The sequence below is a fragment of the Mesoplodon bidens genome (assembly GCF_964165515.1).
Source record: "Mesoplodon bidens genome assembly, chromosome: 10".
NCBI classification, from domain to species: Eukaryota; Metazoa; Chordata; class Mammalia; order Artiodactyla; family Ziphiidae; genus Mesoplodon; species Mesoplodon bidens.
Genome location: NC_138172.1, coordinates 62,764,577 through 62,786,740, shown reverse-complemented (window position 1 = coordinate 62,786,740; position 22,164 = coordinate 62,764,577). Strand labels below are relative to the sequence as shown.

The following is a 22,164-nucleotide window of genomic DNA, read 5'->3' as shown; positions in this document are numbered from 1 at the left end:
ATTATCAAGCATCTATTACTATTAAGAGCACCTACTAGTATCAAAAAAAACAATTTCAAAGCAAAACAAATCCTGAATCTCTTGTAGACATAAACTACAAACAGTATAAATAGTTATGGTAAAGTGGAATTGCTAATAAACTACTGAGAGACCCACGAGTCCAGAGAGGAAAATGTAGCTCATACTCTATGAGTAAGTATGGGTCCAGTATGGACACAGAATGACCCAGTAATGTGTAAATTTACTACAGTTGTTTTTTATTGTCAAAAAGATTTTCTGTCACACATTTTGGATTCTCACTGTAATGTTACATGTATTTTATCTGTGATCCAGGATAAGGGGAAAAGAACCATAGCTCTGGTTCTGTGTTTGGACCCACTCATTCTAGGCATACCTGGGGAGTCCACGTCCCTCCTCCTCACATCCACAATGCCCTACCCAAGTCTGCAAAGGTCTATAGATGACTTTCCACTGCCAAACAGCTGAATGGCTAATATGACACCTGTATTTTTCAGCTTTTACAGTGTTAGTGAACCCTTCATGTTTGTGTGTGTACATATGCATGTGGGGGAGGGATGAATTCGAATCTTTCTATATAACTCAGTTATAAGCTTTCATAGAGCAGGGGTATTATCTCTGTAGGACCCTTATTATCATCTTGCATTTTGTGGGTATTTGTAAATATTTAATAGAAAGAGTAAGACAACTGCTATTGAATACATAATCTCAGTGATGAGAAGAAAAAAGGTCAACTTCATGGGCAGCTTAAAAGCTCATAAAATATCAAGGAAACACAAACATGGAGATTCTCAATCCTGGTAGCACATTAGAATCACCCCAGGCAGTAAAATGCTATGCAAATGTAATCTCCCAAAATAACCTCGAGGTTACAATTACCTAATAAATTGTATTGCCTTAAAAATGTTACACACTTGAAGTGTTTCACTAATACCACACTATATATATCTTTTATAATAGGAGGCAACTACATCTGGGAATTTTTTGGCAATAAATCCCATCACAATATGTCACTATTTCTGTAGTCTGTCTTCTGTAATTATTATTTTTTTCATGTTTTTCGAAACAGAACGCTAGCTTTAGAATCAGGGTATTGACATAGATTTTCTTATACAAAACAAATGTTACAGCTGAATACAGGATAGAGTCAAACTTTTTAAAGACAAAAAGTATCCAAACGATGAACAGGAAAGACTTCTTAAGATAGGCTTAACGTACCCTGTTATCTCAGAGAAATGGTGACTGGTGACAGGTCTCACTAGGAAAAAGAAGTCTAATAGGGTTCTTCACACATTCTTATTCCCAGGATTCTCTACTTTAAATATGCAGTATGCTTTCATCAGACTACGTAACACAACGTCTATGCTCAAGTTCAAATAAGGCATTCTATTTTGAGAAGGAGGGGAGGGGAAAGGGTGCTGATCACAGTCTCTGGGCTGCCAGTGCTAGATGCGGCAGCTCCCAGGCAGAGGGGCCATCAGGACAAGCCACTCGTAAGCCCTCATCCAGCCAAAGAAAGGACCTCAGCATGTTCCCCCATCATCCTAGGATCCTGACCCCTGCAGCTGGTCAGGCCCACTGACGGAAGCAACCAGCCTGGATGAACATGAGGGCTAGAATTTTCTGATGATGATAAAACTTATATCATTCAATCTTTTCCAGCATTTTAAAAGCTATCATGTTTCAAGCAATGATTTATATGTAGATGCCTAAGATTGTAAAATGGTTTGCAGGGATGGTCTCCTTTTACCCACATCCTCACCCTGAGGGCCGATGATCACTTTACAAACAGAATAACAGAAAGACCCAAATTCCAGAGAGTTGGGGAGGATGGGGGGAGGGATGTTCTTTGAATGGCATGTGGTAGGAATATAAAAGGCAGAAAATATAAAACACAGTGTTTCCATATCTTCTTGTCTACACAAGGAAGCCAGTGACTATGAGTCTTTGAGGGGAGGGGTGGAATTTCACGCACATACACAGTAATACCAATTTAGGAAGTGGCAACCAATTTTCCCCACTGCACTGTATGTACGAATATATATGGCAAAATCTACGTTCCTTTTAGTACATAATTATGTTCTGCGTGGCATTTGGTCTATGAAAGAAATTACAAGACGAGGCAGTTGTGATAAACCGAAGTGCCAATGTTCGGCCTCTAGAAATCCTTTATGTGTTTTAGACTGTGGAAGACTTCCGGTTTTAATTCAGTGTGTTTTCTTTTAACAATTAACCCTGGAATCATAATGGAATGATCACTTGACCAATGTAAAGGGCAATTGGTTTTACATTTAATATAGGTCCACGTTGGACAGCCTTTTTCTCCGGTGATGAATAAATACACAATCAGGTAGGAATTTAAAAGTGACCCTGAGATATACAACGACACAATGTGCTTTTCTTAACTGCAGACCCACCTTATGCTGTGCCAGTTGTGCTTTGATTTTGTCTGGGTCGTTGGCAATTTCCAGTTCAGAATCCAAAGACTTCTCTGATTCTTCCAGCCACTCCATAAGCTTACTCCAAGCTTCATGGAACTGTAAAAGAAATTCACATCTTTGTCCAGAAAATTTTCAGACATACTCACTAGATTTGAAATCTAGTACATTTCTAAACAGAAATTGATATTAATGGAAATGTTAACAATTATACATTCAAAATTCTCCCTGAAGAAGAAAAAGAAAGAATATTTTCATCAGCAGATTACAAAATGTCTGTTGACGCTCAACTTTTGTGGTCATGCCCCGTGGTCACTTTGTTATAACTCATTCAAACATGTCAGCTTTAACAAAAATAGAAGTGAGCCTAGAAGCAGTTAGGGAGCATCAGGCAGAACGTCCCACCCTTTCTTTTGTTTAATAAATAATGTAAGCGTAAACTGGCATGCTTCTTTATATTATCCCATAGGTCTCTTACATTGCATTTCATTTTTTTTCATTTGGCTTTCTGTCTGCTGTTCTGATTGGAATCTAAAATACAACACAAATGAACTTATCTACAAAACAGAAACAGACTCACAGACATAGAGAACAGACTTGTGGTTGCCAAGGGGGAGGGAGCGTGGGGGAGGGATGGAGTGGGAGTTTGGGATTAACAGACGCGAACTGGTATATATAGGATGGATAAACAACAAGGTCCTACCGTGTATCACAGGGACCTATATTCAATATCCTGTGATAAACCATAATGGAAAAAAACATGAAAAAGAATAGATAGATGTATAACTGAATCACTTTGCTGTACAGCAGAAATTAAACACAACATTATAAATCAACTATATGTCAATAAAATTAAAAAAATAATAATGTAAGCTTCCACTGTTGTCTCTTGACAGATCTGAATTTACTTCTAAGGTGGTGTTTAATTCTTATGCTAAGAAAGAGGTACAAAAAGGGAGAAGGGAAAGGATAAAGTTTGTAAATTCATTTTAACAAAAAGAGGGCATTACGTTCCTATTTAATGCAAAGATAGTTCAACATCTTTCTTGCTGCTATACAAATCCTCACATCAATGCCTGAGCCTCACATACTGGTTTTATACTTAAGAGCACCCACAGTACTCGAGTTCTAACAAAATAGAATTCTCTTGCGCGTCTACAACCTTGAACTATTCTGGTGCTATATATACTTGATTTCAGCTGTGGTCTCTTTTCTGCTTATCATAAAGAAATAGTAGGTACTATTTTTGGATACCAAACTGGGAAATTAGTTATAAATTATTTCTTCCAAGGAACTAAAGGGAACAGATACATGACAAAAACCTAAGTAATCAAAATAAAATCTGTTTTATATCAAAGAACATTAATAGTGAAATAACAGAAAGACATTTGATACTAAACACAGTGAGAGCACAGAATCACAAAGCTGCAAAGGTCCACTGGAGACTGTCTTGTTAGAGACCTGCTTTCCCCACACGGCCGTCCCTCCCACAAATCTAATCAACTTAGACATGAAAACAGGGAGGCCAGAATAGGCACATAAATTGCCCAAGTCAGAGAACTACAGCCAAGATCTGAGCCAAAACCTGAGGTATTAGAACAAATAAATAAATAAACAGCTAGTGATGCCAGCTTGTCTTTTTTTTTTGGCATGCAGGATCTTAGTTCCCCGACCAGGGATCGAACCCGTGCCCCCTGCAGTGGAAGCATGGAATTCTGACCCCTGGACCACCAGGGAAGTCCCTGTCAGCTTGTCTTTCTACAGACAGTACAGCCTATAACAACTGGATGATAAGTACAATGGTACAAACGCACAGGTTCTGAGGCTGGTCCTGCTCTCAAAACTATTTAGAAGCCGTACAAATAGAAGAAATGCCATCCTTTTGCACCGAGAACAGTGGAGAATCCTTATCAATTCAATTCAACAGACTGAGAAAATAAAATTGACTCGATAGAGAAAGGAGGAAGAAGGTGGCCGACTGGCTACTGGCACCCATGAGACTTGAGTAAATCAGATGTTCATAACTCAAAATGCCTCCACTATAGACTACAGGGCTGCACACACGGCGAGAAAAACGTCAGGCTTGGCATGAGGACTGTCTTAAAAAAACATCCGAGACCGATTCTGTTCTAGAGACTCATTTATTACATGGGACATACCATACCTCCCCCTCAAAAAGAGACATGTGGCCTGTAATCCAATCACAGCGCAATGTGTCATTTCGCCAGCCTTTAAATATTTTATGCTGGACAGCTTTAAATCCTGAAACACTGGACTCCCAGGTCATCCTCTGCATCGCCCAGCTGAGCCTAGCTCCCTAAATGACCGCGCCCAACACCAATGCTGGACAAATGCAATGGAATGGGGCAGAAAGAGTCATTATAAAATTCACCCTCAATATTACTACACAAAGTTTCTAGTAAAAATCAAAGATATATGCCAAGCAAGGTGGGTGCATCTTCCTCTTCCCTGGAGCACAGAAATACATAACTGTACTTCTCTGTGTTTAGTCTAGAACAGAATATGAATAACAGATGAAGGAAGGAAGGAAGGAAAGTTCCATGTGAGATTCTCTAGATTTAAAAAAGCAGCCCCCCAAGATTCAAACAGTTAATTTAAAGGTGGGATGAAGCTGTATCCAAATACTAGAAAAGAAAGGAAGCCCTGCCAACAAGTGTACGGATTTGGAGAGGTGAAGAGAAACAACCAGCTCAGACCCAGAGTATGCCTTCAGAAAGATGTCTGGGGCTACACGTGAGAAAGTCTGGTTTTGGAACTAAACACAAGTAGCAATATAATAAAGCAGAATGCCTCACTCTAAGTATGAGAGTGGAGGTTGAAAGGACAAGGAAAACCAACCAACCCAACAACAAAACTGTGGAGCCCTTTTTTGTGCCCCAATGATAACCGTCCATCTGTGATATCAAGATATGATCAGTCTTTCCAAGGCTGGTCCCCAGGGCCTGAAGTTGCTGCCAGGTCAGAAAGTGATGTCATCGTCCAAACTGAGGCCATGGCCTTTTTAGGAAATAAACACCTTGGCTTCATGCCATGATTGTTACACAAAGCACAGCCTGCCATAAAAGCACTTTAATAACATAACGTGTATTTAATAACATAACATAGACCTGATTCATTGCCAAGTTCAGAGGATCTTTATAAAGGTTTACCTGCTTGGCCCTCTTCCTTGCATCGTCCAAAGATCTTCCTCTTTCTACTAAGCGCTGGACCACTTTCTCCCAGCGGCTCTGTACACTGATAAGCAGATTCTTAATGAGAACGACATCTTGTTTCTGACTGAAATACTTCAGGTGGGTTCCAGTTTTGTCCAGCTCTATGATCTGCTCCCGGTGAGAATTTACTTCATTGGCAAAGACCTTTCCCAAAAAAAAGGGAGGTAGGTACAATCAGAAACAAAGGAAAAACGCATCTATCTTGAAAATACTTCCGGGCTCATAAGCTGGTTTCAAAGGACAAAAGAAAGTGTTCAAACTACCAAATTTATGCTTTTGCCATTAAAACAGCCTGATGTCTAAAAAGGTCTGAGAAGGGAATGCTGTCCATCCGGGATGCAGCTTACCTTGTGTTCATCAATTTGAAACAAGATGGTGTCCAAGATAAGGCTTGGCCGGGAAGCCACGTTTAGGGTCTGCTCCGCCTGGGTGAGCCAGTTGATGAAGTCCTGGAGGGAACTGTGGAATTCCATTGCCAAGGTGAGGGCCTCTTCCAGTTTAACCTGCAAAGACAGATTATTTAGTATTTCATGATATTCAAGGTTTCCCGCCTCCCCCCTCCCCGCCCCAACAAGTTTAACCACTCTCTGGCAGATTTCCTTCCCATCCATACTTTATTTATGCATAGTCTATATCCCCCAAACAGTTTTTGAACACTGGCTAACCAAGCCCCTTCAAGTTTAGTAAGAAGCATCTCACTACAGCTAAAACCATTTTAATATACACTAAAACTGTGGTTTGGGGACAATTAATCACAGAATTACTAAACAGAATCTAGAAAAAGAAAATTTGACATGCATACAATTCATTTTGGAGGTCAAAACACTATGGAATATATATACATTATGCTCTGTCAGCAAGGGCATATAATCTAGTATTCTTAGCCTATCATTTTTATAGCATTAAATAGCAAGATTTTTAATTCCCCCTCATGGATTTTTGTTATGTAAGTGCTTATTATATGTACAATCATCTCACTTTCTTGGTATCCCTCCCTCCCCACCCCCGCCTTACATACAGCCTGCCTTTTGCTTAATAAATGTGATTAGAATTACTTAACCACCCAGAATTCCAGTGGTTCACAGATTTAAACTATACCTAGTTAACACTTGATCTATGATATACCTTTATCTATGTCTGAATAGATTCCTTCAACTGTGTTCTTCTGCATTAAGACAGAATACTGTTTTCAGCTGAGCCCATGAAATGTCCAAACATATACAAAGAAAACTTAAACATGAATCATTAGATGTTCCACTGACAATTCTACTCGGAGATAAGGTAAGACCCATGAAATGAAACAATGAAAACATTCACTCTATGATATTCATCAAGGCACATACCTTCCTTTCATTGAGCTTGGTTTCCACCGATTCCCATTTTTCTTTCAAGTTATTTATGTCTTGGTCAATATTTGTCTCTGCAGATTTGGGGCATCTTGCAAGCATCTGCTGGCCTTTCTGCATCAGACTCTTATATGTTTCTTCTTTAACATCAAAGGCAGCACAGATTTCCTAAATGGAGATATTCCCCCCCACCGAAGTTATATCATTTTTAAGAGAATAAAATCTCAGAACTCTTTTTCCATGTCATCAATCCCAAGCCCCTTATTATATACTCAACTCCATCCAGCACACAGAATAACCCTGACACATTCAAACTTTCCACTATACTGAAAGAACACCTAAACCTATAGCCACACTCTGCCTACCAAGAAATCTTAGAAATGGTGCTATTGTTATCAATCCACCCCACAAGTGAAGCAGTAATGTTAAATGTTATCAAGAAAGGTTTCAATGTACAGTAACCAATCAGCTCTGTGAACTTGGGCGAGCAACGTAACTTCCCTGAGCCTCGATTTCCTTCTCTGTAAAATGGGTTCTCTAAGTCTCTCCTCGAACACAAAACAACGACTGTGATATTGTTTTTTTGGTACAATTTAATTCTATGCTCAGAAGACACACAGTGGATAGAAGGTCAAGACCCAGTACAGTAAGACATTTAAGTTGATGACACAGACTTTGGAATCACAGTAGCCAAACTTGTGGTCCTATGAATATTCTTCTCAGTTATAACATTTCTAAAGCTTTCCACTAGAATGTAGTGTGTATCTTCTATAGAGAATATAAAAATACTGCTTAAACAAATTTAGAATTTAAGATAAATGAAACACCAGTTACACTCACGTCAAAAGTAAGACCAGTTCTATTCCATTGATTCAATTACAATGTGAGTCAAATCATAGCTCCCACTGAAAAATTACATACTATCTAACATTTCCAACTTTTTAATTTTTAAAATTGAGATACAATCCATAAAAATCAGCATTTTAAAGTCTAGAATTCAGTGTTTTTAGTATATTCATAAGGCTGTGCAACCATCACTACTAATTCTAGAACATTTTTATTGTCTCAAAACTTTGTAATTTCTTAAACCTTAAAAAAATCCCTCTCTCAACATATTTACAATATCACCCACTGAAAGCTTTTAATCAAAGCAAAGCTTCTAAATACAGCTAAATCTCAGGAAACAGTAATACTCCAACTTTTCTAGTTTCCTTCATGTCTAAAAGAACCAAATCAAAAGAACATGACTAAAACAGTATTACAAGTATCAGTAACTCTTTAGAATTTCTTAAATCATGGAATTCTATAATCTGGCAAATGATATCAGCAAACATCCTACCCAAACCAAATATGCTGATAAGTAATATTTTTCTAAAATAAAATATTCTAAAGATAAGCTCTTTGCTTTCCAACTTTTTACTTATATTCTTCTAAATTACCATTTAAAAATATTTGTTTATTAGAGAACCATCTCATGCATGTTTGTTCAAGAATTCATTAAACTTATACTTAATGGACTGTAATAGCTATGCAAGTACAGGAAAGTAAGGAGGTATCTGGAAGACAGCCAAATTTTATGGAAAAGACAAGTGCTCCCAAGTTATTTAGTCAATTATTTTTTCAGTGAACAAATGGGTCCCTTGTGGCACCAAGAAAACAACATATTAACATATTAACATATTAACAACAAGAAAACCACATACACAATGATTTTCTAAAAGAAGGAATAGAGATTCTAGAAAATTCTCTACAGGATTAATAAGATTCATTTTAACTGCTTATGGCAATTGTGAAATGAATAAGATGTTACTTCTGTTGTATTTCTTCACTCCACCTACAAGATGGTCACTTCCTCTCCAAATCATCAAATTCAAAATTATTCCCAACAAGTGCAGTTTTATTAGTAAGATCTTACAACAACACTAGGCATGACTAAAGAGTACAGACTTTCACGTACAGTGGCCCATTTCTTTTGCCAAATCCCTAAGTACTTCTACTTTTATTTCCTAAGAAGCATTCAACATTTGAAAAAGACTGTTTTCTCTTAGAACTTTTAGAGCTAAATTATGATGGGACATGAATAGGAAATGTCAATAGGTCAAATGTAGTCTAAATTTAATTTCTCAGCCTATACTCCTAGGAAAGAAAGCCAGAGTCTCAAGTTTCATTATTTTTCCTCCTTATCTTTAAGAGTTGACAGCCTACAGACTCTGGGCGGGAACAGCCCGCAGGCATGATGTGATGCTCCAGGTCAGACAATTAAACAGAAGCCTCCTCTTGTCCAAACCTGGTGGGTGTGAGGTTGAAGATACGGCCCCAACACCATTAAAAGGAGCAAATACGTAACTTCGTTTTCACAGAATAAGAACATATTTTCCAGCCTTCCATGAAACTGGGTGGGAATCTCATGCTCACAGCAGTAACTGTTAAGTCTCTTCTGATTCCTTTAGGGATTTTTCTTTCCACTCAAGGAGCCACAGCTGATAATTTACCCAATGTTATATTACTATCCATACAAGTTTATCATTTTATGGGGGAAGGTTTGCTTCTAAAAAATGCCTAGACCGCTAAAACCTCTTTTCATACACTGACACACTAAACTTTAAAATAAAGAATAGGTTCTGACTTCAAAAATTTAATCAACAGCGTTTCTAGCACTTACACATAGAGATTTCCGCTGCATAACTGGATATCCTTTAAACCTTCTCCCACAGTTTGTTTATCACCAGGGCCTACACAAAATAGTCAGTTTCTTAATCTGAGGCTACAGCTGTAGGAAATAAGATAATTACCATGTGGGCATTAAGCTGTTCCCTGGCTGTTTCCGGTAAACCTCCCAGAGGCTTGGATGCTAACAGATGGCGCTCCGTGTCGGTCAGCCACTGTTGCAAATCCTCGATTTCGCCGTGGAACCCTTTAGCCTGGAGTGAGAGAGAGGTTCAAGTTTGGGCCCCAGATATGGTCACTTTGAAGCCAAAAATGAAGCTTAAACAACCCCAGCCTGCTAAGCCTCTCCATGCATTCTGAACAAGGGCAGGGGCCTCTGGACCACTTGCTTTTCTTCAGCAGGAGAACCAGCAATAAAACTACTATGCTAAGAACTGGAGAGCTGTGTTCTTCTCAGCTCTGTCCTTTATCCTACTTTTTTTTTACTCTTCTTGAAGTATAAAAACTAAACAGGGGTGTGAAAACCAATAAAAGAATGCCATGCCATCTTGGTGTTGAAGGCACAAGAAAGTTTCAGGATTTATTCTCTCATTCACCTGGCGTAAGGCACCATCCAGCTGCTGCTTCCTTTGTTCTGTTTTTTCCAAAACATTTTGCCAGCGTTGATTCAAAACCTCTAGTTTGTTCTGAAGGTTGCTCGCTTCTTCTCCAGCACTTGATTTGATCAGATCATTTCCTGCTTTATTCACGGCTTCCACGGTGGACTGATGGGCTAATACATCATTTTGGAGCACCTGAAAATATTCAGATTAACACTTAATATGTTTGCTAGTTTGTAACATGCTAGCATCGCTTCTAATGAAATTCTTTTATTTCCTGGTTATGAAATGTTCTGAAGCTACATATGTAGAGTTTTAATACTAATGAACTTTTTAAAATGGTGAACTTCCATTCCCTTAACTTTGCAGCTTTATTGGGTATCTCTTCAATCTACCAACATCCCCTGACATGATTATGTTGAGAACATTGCTAGTTCTTCCCACTAGAAGAGTTTTGCAATTGATGACATTAAGTATATAGAGATTATAGTTAAAAGGCTCTAAAAATATTCATTTGATTCAAGCTCACTTTAACTGAACTTAATTTCCATGTCTTGAGTAAACAATTTCGAAGATATATATTGCTATATATTCAAATATAAAATTAATACATTGCCATGTTTTACAATTAGCACAATTAAAAAGGAAACATGAGAGGTCATGACAAGCAACAATATGCCAATAAAATGGACAACCTGGAAGAAATGGACAAATTCTTAGAAATGCACAACCTTCCGAGACTGAATCAGGAAGAAATAGAAAATATGAACAGACCAATCACAAGCACTGAAATTGAAACTGTGAGTAAAAATCTTCCAACAAACAAAAGCCCAGGACCAGATGGCTTCACAGGCGAATTCTATCAAACATTTAGAGAAGAGCTAACACCTATCCTTCTCAAACTCTTCCAAAATATAGCAGAGGGAGGAACACTCCCAAACTCATTCTACAAGGCCACCATCACCCTGATACCAAAACCAGACAAAGATGTCACAAAGAAAGAAAACTACAGGCCAATACCACTGATGAACATAGATGCAAAAATCCTCAACAAAACACTAGCAAACAGAATCCAACAGCACATTAAAAGGATCATATAACATGATCAAGTGGGGTTTATCCCAGGAATGCAAGGATTCTTCAATATATGCAAATCAATCAACGTGATACACCATATTAACAAATTGAAGGAGAAAAACCATATGATCATCTCAATAGATGCAGAGAAAGCTTTCGACAAAATTCAACACACATTTATGATAAAAACCCTTCAGAACGTAGGCATACAGGGAACTTACCTCAATATAATAAAGGCCATATGTGACAAACCCACAGCCAACATCATCCTCAATGGTGAAAAACTGAAACCATTTCCACTAAGATCAGGAAGAAGACAAGGTTGCCCACTCTCACCACTATTACTCAACATAGTTTTGGAAGTTTTAGCCACAGCAATCAGAGAAAAAAAGAAATAAAAGGAATCCAGATAGGAAAAGAAGAGGTAAGGCTGTCACTGTTTGCAGATGACATGATACTATACATAAAGAATGCTAAAGATGCTACCAGAAAATTACTAGAGCTAATCAATGAATTTGGTAAAGCAGCAGGATACAAAATTAATGCACAGAAATCTCTTGCATTCCTATACACTAATGATGAAAAATCTGAAAGTGAAATCAAGGAAACACTCCCATTTACCATTGCAACAAAAAGAATAAAATATCTAGGAATAAACCTACCCAAGGAGACAAAAGACCTGTATGCAGAAAATTATAAGACACTGATGAAAGAAATTAAAGATGATACAAATAGATGGAGAGATATACCATGTTCTTGGATTGGAAGAATCAACATTGTGAAAATGACTATACTACCCAAAGCAATCTACAGATTCAATGCAATCCCTGTCAAACTACCACTGGCATTTCTCACAGAACTTGAACAAAAAATTTCAAAATTTGTTTGGAAAAACAAAAGTCCCCGAATAGCCAAAGCAATCTTGAGAACGAAAAACGGAGCTGGAGGAATCAGGCTGCTTGACTTCAGACTATATTACAAAGCTACAGTAATCAAGACACTAAGGTAATGGCACAAAAACAGAAATATAGATCAATGGAACAGGACAGAAAGCCCAGAAATAAACCCCCGCACATATGGTCACCTTATCTTTGATAAAGGAGGCAAGAATATACAGTGGAGAAAAGATAGCCTCCCCAATAAATGGTGCTGGGAAACCTGGACAGCTACATGTAAAAGAATGAAATTAGAACACTCCCTAACACCATACACAAAAATAAACTCAAAATGGATTAAAGACCTAAATGTAAGGCCAGACACTATCAAACTCTTAGAGGAAAACACAGGCAGAACACTCTATGACATAAATCACAGCAAGATCCTTTTCGACCCACCTCCTAGAGAAATGGAAATTGAAAACAAAAATAAACAAATGGGATCTAATGAAAGTTAAAAGCTTTTGCACAGCAAAGGAAACCATAAACAAGACGAAAAGACAACCCTCACAATGGGAGAAAATATTTGCAAATGAAGCAACTGACAAAGGATTAATCTCCAAAATATACAAGCAGCTCATGCAGCTCTATAACAAAAAAACAAACAACCCAATCCAAAAATGGGCAGAAGACCTAAATAGACATTTCTCCAAAGAACATATACAGACTGCCAACAAACACATGAAAGAATGCTCAACATCATTAATCACTAGAGAGATGCAAATCAAAACTACAATGAGATATCATCTCACACCGTTCAGAATAGCCATCATCAAAAAATCTACAAACAATTAATGCTGGAGACAGTGTGGAGAAAAGGGAAAACTCTTGCACTGCTGGTGGGAATGTAAATTGGTACAGCCACTATGGAGAACAGTATGGAGGTTCCTTAAAAAACTACAAATAGAACTACCATATGACCCAGCAATCCCACTACTGGGCATATACCCTGAAAAAACCATAATTCAAAAAGAGTCATGTTGGGCCTCCCTAGTGGCGCAGTGGTTGAGAGTCCGCCTGCCGATGCAGGGGATACGGGTTCGTGCCCCGGTCTGGAAGGATCCCATATGCCGCGGAGCGGCTGGGCCCGTGAGCCATGGCCGCTGAGCCTGCGCATCCGGAGCCTGTGCTCCGCAACGGGAGAGGCCACAACAGTGAGAGGCCCGCGTACCGCAAAAAAAAAAAAAAAAAAGAGTCATGTACCACAATGCTCACTGCAGCTCTATTTACAATAGCCAGGACATGGAAGCAACCTAAGTGTCCATCGACAGATGAATGGATAAAGAAGATGTGGCACATATATACAATGGAATATTACTTAGTCATAAAAAGAAACGAAATTGAGTTATTTGTCGTGAGGTGGATGGACCTAGAGTCTGTCATACAGAGTAAGTCAGAAAGAGAAAAACAAATACCGTATGCTAACACATATATATGGAATCTAGAAAAAAAAAAGTGGTCATGAAGAACCTAGGGGCAAGATGGCAATAAAGGTGCAGACCTACTAGAGAATGGACTTGTGGATATGGGGAGGGGGAAGGGTAAGCTGGGACAAAGTGAGAGAGTGGCATGGACATATATACACTACCAAATGTAAAACAGATAGCTAGGGGGAAGCAGCTGCATAGCACAGGGAGATCAGCTCCGTGCTTTGTGACCACCTAGAAGGGTGGGATAGGGAGGGTGGCAGGGAGGGAGACGCAAGAGGGAAGAGATATGGGGATATATGTATATGTATAACTGATCCACTTTGTTATAAAGCAGAAACTAACACACCATTGTAAAGCAATTATACTCCAATAAAGATGTAAAAAAAAAAAAAAGGAAACAAATGATCACAGAATACCCTTTTATCATCTCTGGTTTTAAGGGTGCTAGAATTAACTGCTCAGGTGATAGGAACGAACCCCAGGAGGCCCTAACATTAAAGGGAAAGACATTTCACCATTTACTGGGGAATACGTGAGTCCAGCATTCCACAATTTAGCTGTTCTCTTACTAGAAAATACGATATGAAATGCCTATGACAGATCCCAGTAAATAATGCCTTCTTATTCTATTATCTGGTGGGAATATAAGAATAGATTAATAACACTTAAATGCACTAACATGGGGCAAGAGTGGTAAGTGCAAAAAACAACTGCGGGCTAAAAAAAACAATTTCTTATACTGAAAAGAATTACCTCAAAGAACAAATACAGCTCAGTAACAGTTTCCTTTCAAGAAGACTGCTATGCTTTTGGAAACCAGAAGAAACCTTCCTCTATTGTTGGTAAAAGTCTGTGATAACCCTTCCCCCTACACTCAGACTCGGGTTGGCACAGGAGAGAAGAGGAGTGTCATCTGTCATCCTGGGAGGGACAACCCACATCTGGGAAACCCAGACCAGAAGGATTTCAGCCAAGGGCACGAACCGTCCATGATCACTGTTCCTCTGACTCCATCCACTTGTGTTCTGGGGCATCTGGTGAGGGAGGTTTTTCAAAAGCTATAAAATCAACTGAGTAAGGAGTGATCTTTATAAGAAGCAGGTACTTGGATATGTTAACATAGGCATCACTTTCAAAAGGTAAGAGTTAAATATTTTCACAGTCAAAACATAAAAGATAATTCTATAAAATTCGTTCTTATAAATGGTCGGAGTCCTGCAACATAAGCCATGGCCTAGGAGCCAGAGAAGAAGGCGGGACAGGGATGGGAATCTCCCCTCCCTTCCTCCAGCAACTGTGCTGGCAATTCTGAGTCCTTGAACCTTGACCTTCAGAAATGGAAGCAGAGTGGGGAGTGAAGGATTGGGAGTTTGGGGCCAGCAGATGCCAACTAGTATATATGGAGGGTGGGTAAACAACAAGGTCCTACTGTATACCACAGGGAACTATATTCAATATCCTGTGATAAAATATAATGGAAAAGAATATATATGTATAACTGAATCACTTTGCTGTACAGCGGAAATTAACACAACATTGTAAATCAACTATACTTCAACAAAATTTTTTAAAAAAGAAAGAAATGGAAGGAGGAAAGATCCCTGACTAAAGGAAACTAAAGGTCCCTAACTCATCTCCACCAAAATAACTGGACCAGGGTGCCGCATGTTCCCACCTCTACCATCTTCTACAAAGTTCCTGTCACTGATGTATGTGACTTTTAGGACAATGCCTGAGTTTATGAAAATGTAAATGCTATAAACTCACCCTATGAGAATAAACATTTTGGTTACATGCAGAGTCAGTCTGACTGGTCATTATTGCTCTTAGCAAAGGTATAATATAGATATTATATGAGGACAAATATTAATGATGCAAAATAAGTCCTAATTGCTTAATCAGATATGGCTGGGCAATGATTAGAAATACAGACAGAAAGAGGTAAAAAAGGAAGAAAATTTTAAATTAGGGAACAGTTACTGTGGGGAAACACATGAAGGAAGAAGAACTAAAGCAAGAATAATCAAAAATATCATGATCTTAAAGTGCTATAAACCTCTTATTTTAAAATGCTGTTAATATGTAAAATAATCAAATGCTTCTATATGATAATCAAGGAAAACTTATTTAAGATTAGGATTAAGGACCTAACTTTAAGTAAGGTAAAACTATAATGTGAATGTTAAAAGTTCTATGAAAGCCTGCTGAATGTCAGGATAAACTCTACTGGGCATAAAATCTATTCATTAAGCCTCATTGACTTAAGATGGGGAATTTTCTGTTAATAATCATCAACCACGTGCCACAAAGATGACAACAATATGAAACTATTTTGCATATATCTCAAGATAAAAACTTTCCACTTATAAGCTTTCAATCAAGTACATGACATGTAAAAACTCTTCTAAACATAATAAATAGTTTTAAAAACTACCTTGGAAAGAAAAGGACTAAGACACAAAAAGCCAGTGAAAAGTAAGAGAAAGAAACAGAAGGACAAACCCCAACATGATGAGAGATGTACAGACAGACAGAAATATATGACAAGCCAAAAAGCAGCAAGGGAGAGACGCATGGAGGGAAGGGTGACCACAGGAAACACACACAGAAGCTGCAGGACAACTGTGACTTGTCAGGCTGCCCCCAACAGCTTTTAAAACTATGTTACCTTCACCCAAGCACAGGTATAATCAGAAATTTAAACCTCCAGTGTTGGTCATTCAGTCCTCCTAAAATTTAGCCAGAAATTCCCCATTCTTGCTATTTTTGACAATAACTGCCTTGACCGATGAGAAAAACTTTTTTTTTTTTTTTTTTTTTTTTTTTTGCGGTATGCAGGCCTCTCACTGCTGTGGCCTCTCCCGTTGCGGAGCACAGGCTCCAGACGCGCAGGCTCAGCGGCCATGGCTCACAGGCCCAGCCGCCCCACGGCATGTGGGATCTTCCCGGACTGGGGCACGAACCCATGTCCCCTGCATCGGCAGGCGGACTCTCAACCACTGCGCCACCAGGGAAGCCCCGAGAAAAACATTTTGATTATCACCTTTTAAGAAGTGCATTTTAAGTAGTTCAACCTTATGTTGCCAATGTCAAATAGGAACGTGGGCTAAAACCATAAATGCCTAAAAAAGCAGCAGGCCAGAAACATCTGGTGACACTAGAAATGCAGAGAGAAGAAGGAGAGGCTGCCGTAACAGCTACGTACATGATGCTTGGCGAGTTCAATTTCAATGGCCTTGGGGTCTCCTCCAACAGGCTTCTGTTCGCTGAGCAAGCCCTCGGTGTGCGTGAGCCACGCCAGCAACTCGTCCAGCGCGTGCTGGAACTGCCCCAGTGCTAACAGAGCGCCCTCCAGCTTGTGCTGCAGACAGAGAGGAGAGGAAGACAATTGATCCACGAGTCTGACAGGATGGATGACCCATATTTATAAAACAAGAGTGAACTGTTCAATTGGTTCATGCTGCATAAGTCTTTAAGCAAATCCAGTGAAGCCCAATCATCATATCCTCATATATGTTAAGTTTGAAATTTTGTGGTTAAAAAAACAGCATGTGAGAAGCAGGAAAAGTTCCAAGGAAATAAGAGAATTTAGGGGCTCCTGAAGTTTATGTCCAGGATCCTAATTTTACTTTTTAACAGTTATTTTACATTATTATACGAGCCTGAAATTGGTATTTACCTGTCTGTTGATGATCCTCTCATCCAGACTGTCCCATATCAATTTCAGCTCCATCAGTGGGTCCTGAACAGTGTGTTTATCACTTTCTTCTGTTACTTTCTTTAGCAGGAGCTCTGCCTGATGGTTCAGTCTCTCCATTTCTATCTGTTGTTGATACGCCTCTGACTTAAATTGCTATTTTTTAAAAAAGGAGACATACAAGGAAAATTTGTTATACATCAGTAACTTTATTTTTTTGGAATTTTTGAATTTTATTTTATTTATATTTTTAAACAGCAGGTTCTCGTCAGTAACTTTAAACAAACCAAAATTCTACAGGTTAGGTGTTTGTTCTAATTCACACTTTTTATTGGGGTGGGGTGAAGAGGAATTGACACAGAGTTTACTGATGAAAAAACTGTAAATAAAAAATGATTAAAAGAAATCTTTTCTCACACCTGAAACTAGCACAACATTGTAAATCAACTATACTCCAGTATAAAATAAAAATTAAGAAAAAGAAATATTTTCTCTTCATTCAACGTTTTCTGATGGAACAATTTTTTATTTATAATTTTGCTATTTCACTTCTGTTCTCTATAATAAAGAACTAACAAATTTCAAGGATGAACTTCTTCCAGTGTCTAATTATACATATTCAATAAATGAGTTCTGAAATTATAGGAAAGAAGAAAACAAAATATATATTGACATATATGAAACTCAGAAAAAAAAATCTCTAAGAAACTCACATTAATATTTCCTGCTCAAAACACACACACACATCTTGAAGTCACTGAATACTCTGTGTTTTCTGTAGCTATGCTGTGTTTATTTATTTATTTATATTATTTTTCTTTGTGGCCATGCTATGCGGCTTGCGGGATCTTAGTTCCCTGACCAGGGATCAAACCCGGGCCCCGGCAGTGAAAGTGCTGAGTCCTAACCAATGGACCACCAGGGAATTTCCTGCTATGCTGTGCTTATTAGTATTTATTTATCCTTTGCACTGACTCAGAATAACATTACTCTCACTTGGTGCTTAATGACATGTAGGTAATAATCCTGGCTTTGCCAACCAATACAGGTTAACCAGTGGTTACATGTAATAGGAAACTGTATTTTCATAAAGTATTGATTTTAATCTCTAATAGTAAATAATTAAATAATAAACAATTAATGGCTAAGCAGTCTCAATTTTTTTCAAGCAAATTAAAATAATAATTAAAAATAATAACAAAAGCATAGTGAATACTTGCTATAGTCAAGTTGTTCTCAATAAACTTATAAAGAAAATCATTTTATCCCCAATTAAGCTAAGGACACAGAAGTGAGAGCAGTTAGATAACTTTTCTGAGGCCATTTGGCTACTAAGTGGATGAAGGGAGATGCAACTTCAGACACCTGATTTCAGGGCAAACACCTCATCCAGTGTGCTGTATGAAAACTGCTGAGCTATGTGTAAAACCCAAAATAAACCCTCCTCCACACCTGTAACTGTACATAAAGGATATCATGTGTTTACTACATGAGCCGACAGAGTGAAAAAAAAAAAACACAATCTAATGATGGTAACAGTAAAATTCTCAAGAAGAAACAATTTTTTTCTAAATGAAATATTCTATATCACACTTAGAGATAAAAATGCTACTCTTTTAAAGCCAGATAATAATTTTACGTAAAAATCTAGTAGAGTTCATTGAAAGGGCTGTGATGTCTCTGTAGATAGAGACTTTAAAATTAGGGAGGAAATAGCTGCTCCCACTTTGATAAATGAGCATCAGCACAGAGGAATTCAGAGGAAACAGTTCAGCCATTTTCACAGCTGGAGATCAAGAACCACAAAGGAAAAAAAATTACAGAGGAAAGCAGATGGGAAACAACAAGCATTTACAAAACAAACGTTTTGGGAAACACTATGATCCCATCCAATCCCATCCACCCACAGGATCCTTCTTTAGACTGTTGGACTAATTGGATTACTCCGAACACAAGGAAGAAAACAGAAATGTTGCTGTATATGTATCAGTGACAATAACACACTACAGAATAATAAAGTTCTAAAAATCCTTACAGTATAGTATACATATGAAATATGTCAAACACACACACACACACACACACACACACGCCCTCAGACCTCATCCTACACCCAGTATGAGGATATATAAAAGGCTATAAATCAAATCTTAGGAGTGCTTGACTCTTGGTACATAACATTGTGTTTTGCTAATTTGCATTTTCTGATTTTTCTATAATGAACAGGAATTGATTTAGTAAGAAAAACTACTAGTATTTTGTATCCTTTATTTAACGAGCACTTATACATAACCTATTATGTGCGGGCACTATATTAAACCAGTTCCATAATCAAAATTTAACACTTCAATTATATAAAATAAATTTGCATAAAGCATCCCATGAATCAAGAACTTAAAAATGCAACGTTTGATGAATTTCTCAGCCCCTACCCATACCTTCAGCTCCTCAATCTGCTGCTTGACAGTTTCAAGATCTGTTCCAATTGGAGACAATGAAGCCAATTTGCCACCTGCAATATCTACCCAGTCGAATATTGCCTGAAAAACACGTTAGGTCATGTTATTATAACAGTATATTTGAAATTACTTCAAGTGCGATAGCAAAGTATAATCATAAATCTATAAAGATATTAAGCAATGAGCCTGTTTTAAAAATAAGGTAAAAGTGGCAATATACTGGAACAGTTATCCTAAATATGAAATAGATGAAACCTCCAATTTTGCATCCAAATTTGCAGAAGAAATTCTATCTTGAATAGAATCTTAGAATATTGAGAACTTTCAAGAAAAGTCTATTTGAAAAAAAAAGTTTTATAAATTCACCAAAATAAAATTCTCTGTACTCTGTCTGCCTAAAAGGCAGATTGTATAAATATATTGAAAGAAAAAGATTCAAACGCATCTGTTCATTCAAATAATCAAGAAGTTTACTGTTTGGAATGTGAAACACTTTGTCTCAAGTAAACTCTTCTGTATTACTGAGATTAGCATTAAAATCCTGCACATATAATGATTAAGACCATTATTCTGAACTGCAACAAAACTTCAAAATCTCCTATCTTCTTGTTCGTTTTAGGCAACACAAACAATCTAAAAAGGCTCCACTCACATTTTTTTTTTTCAGGTTCTGAATAAACAAAATTATTCTGCCATTTAATGAAGTTGCCAGGCCATACAGTACTGAGAAAAAAACCTTGGGAAATATCTGGTAGTTTAAACTGATCATGATAAAACCCTAAGAACTTAAGTAGCAACTTGGGAAATAAAATGCATTTCACTTTACAATCAAACCTTGAAAGCTCTGGAGTGTCTGCAGCTTTGGACACTTACCTACAGCTCTTTTAATCCATCACTGCCTTTCATCCCCACACAGGTGATGCTACTGACCTAGGACCAGCAGGACCTGTGATGGGCCTTGTTTTTCTAGCAACGGTGATGAGACAAGCCTTCGTGTCCAGCTGTGACCCTGACCTCCTGGGGCTAACGGCTGCAGTGGTGGCAGAGCCATCTCCAGCCCCGGGAGAGGATACAACCTCTGTGACCCACCAAACCAATGTGAAAATCACGATCTGGCCTCACAGATGGACGTAGAGCCTGACTGGTTACTGGCCACTGCTATCAAACCAATAAATTATCACTCTGGTTAAATAAAAAGGAGGGGGGGTTATAATAAGGTGTCACGTGTAGTGAATTTTTTATATATTTGCAAAGTTCAAAACACTTCTCTGCTGGCATAAAGCTGGGCTTGTGATATTTATTTTTATAAATATAGAAATGAAGTGGCCTAATAAAAGGGAAAAGATGTTCTCATCTGAGCTTTAAAAATAATATTCTCTTGGTGTTATGGAAATACTTAGAGAGGCCTTTTCCATATGGTTGGATGAAGGATTCAACTGCTGCCAGTCTGTTAGGAAATGGAATAAAGTTAAGGAAGGTAGGGAGAGAAATATCCCTGAGTTGGCCTCAACTGACAGGAGAATTTTTAATATTAAAAAAATAAACTTAAAAACTAGTTAATGAACTGAATGAGAACCCTTGAGGGATGTGAAAAACAACCATTAAAAGGAATTATATACGTGGGAAAGAAGAAAACACTTTTTGCATGACAGATTATGACCTAATAAAATAGAAATCTATTTTAGTTCACCGGGAACACTGGCTTCAAGTCAAATTTCTTTACATCTGACTTGTGCTACGCTTGGTGATATTTTTAGATAGTGTCTACCCCTTTCATCTTATTCCACTCAACTCTAGAGCAGAACTCAGACTCAGCTCCATTTCACTGTCTGGTGTTGAGCCATTTATGAAAAATACTGTGACTTTCACTTTAAAAAGTTAAAATATTTCTTTTCAAAGTAAATTTCACTGAATGTGTGTATAAGAATGTGATTAGGGGTGTATATGAATCTGTACATATCTCCAGTGTCAGAAATCTCTTCAAAAAGGCAAAGCATGAATTGAAGCAGGTGAGTTAACTGCATCACACTTGCAGCTCCGGGGACATACTGATGCATGAATTTGTAAGCATCACTTATCACCTGATCCCTCCCTCCAGGAGACCCTGCAAGCCTTACCTGCAGTCCATCCTGGTACTGAACAGCAGCCTGCATTGCCTCCTCAAGTCTGTCCACCCGGTCTTTCCAAGCTTTGTTTAGAGAATCCCAGGCTGAATTTAACTACAATGTAAATATTAGAACTCTTTCAGTATCATATGTTGAGTTT

The 22,164-nt window shown here is 38.0% G+C and overlaps 1 protein-coding gene across 8 annotated transcripts in view; it reads right to left on the bottom strand.

Annotated features, from left to right (window-relative positions):
• The window catches only part of DST (dystonin), a 487,209-nt gene that overhangs the window by 29,544 nt on the left and 435,501 nt on the right, over positions 1 to 22,164 (bottom strand). For all 8 annotated transcript variants that reach the window (XM_081247517.1, XM_081247515.1, XM_081247513.1 and 5 more), the window contains 10 exons: positions 22,017 to 22,118; positions 19,879 to 19,980; positions 17,423 to 17,596; positions 16,949 to 17,104; positions 10,299 to 10,496; positions 9,828 to 9,956; positions 7,033 to 7,203; positions 6,037 to 6,192; positions 5,627 to 5,833; positions 2,436 to 2,555 (listed from right to left, as the gene is read on the bottom strand). In XM_081247517.1, the coding sequence (XP_081103643.1) occupies positions 2,436 to 2,555; positions 5,627 to 5,833; positions 6,037 to 6,192; positions 7,033 to 7,203; positions 9,828 to 9,956; positions 10,299 to 10,496; positions 16,949 to 17,104; positions 17,423 to 17,596; positions 19,879 to 19,980; positions 22,017 to 22,118 (1,515 nt within the window). The remainder of the gene's footprint in view (positions 1 to 2,435; positions 2,556 to 5,626; positions 5,834 to 6,036; positions 6,193 to 7,032; positions 7,204 to 9,827; positions 9,957 to 10,298; positions 10,497 to 16,948; positions 17,105 to 17,422; positions 17,597 to 19,878; positions 19,981 to 22,016; positions 22,119 to 22,164) is intronic.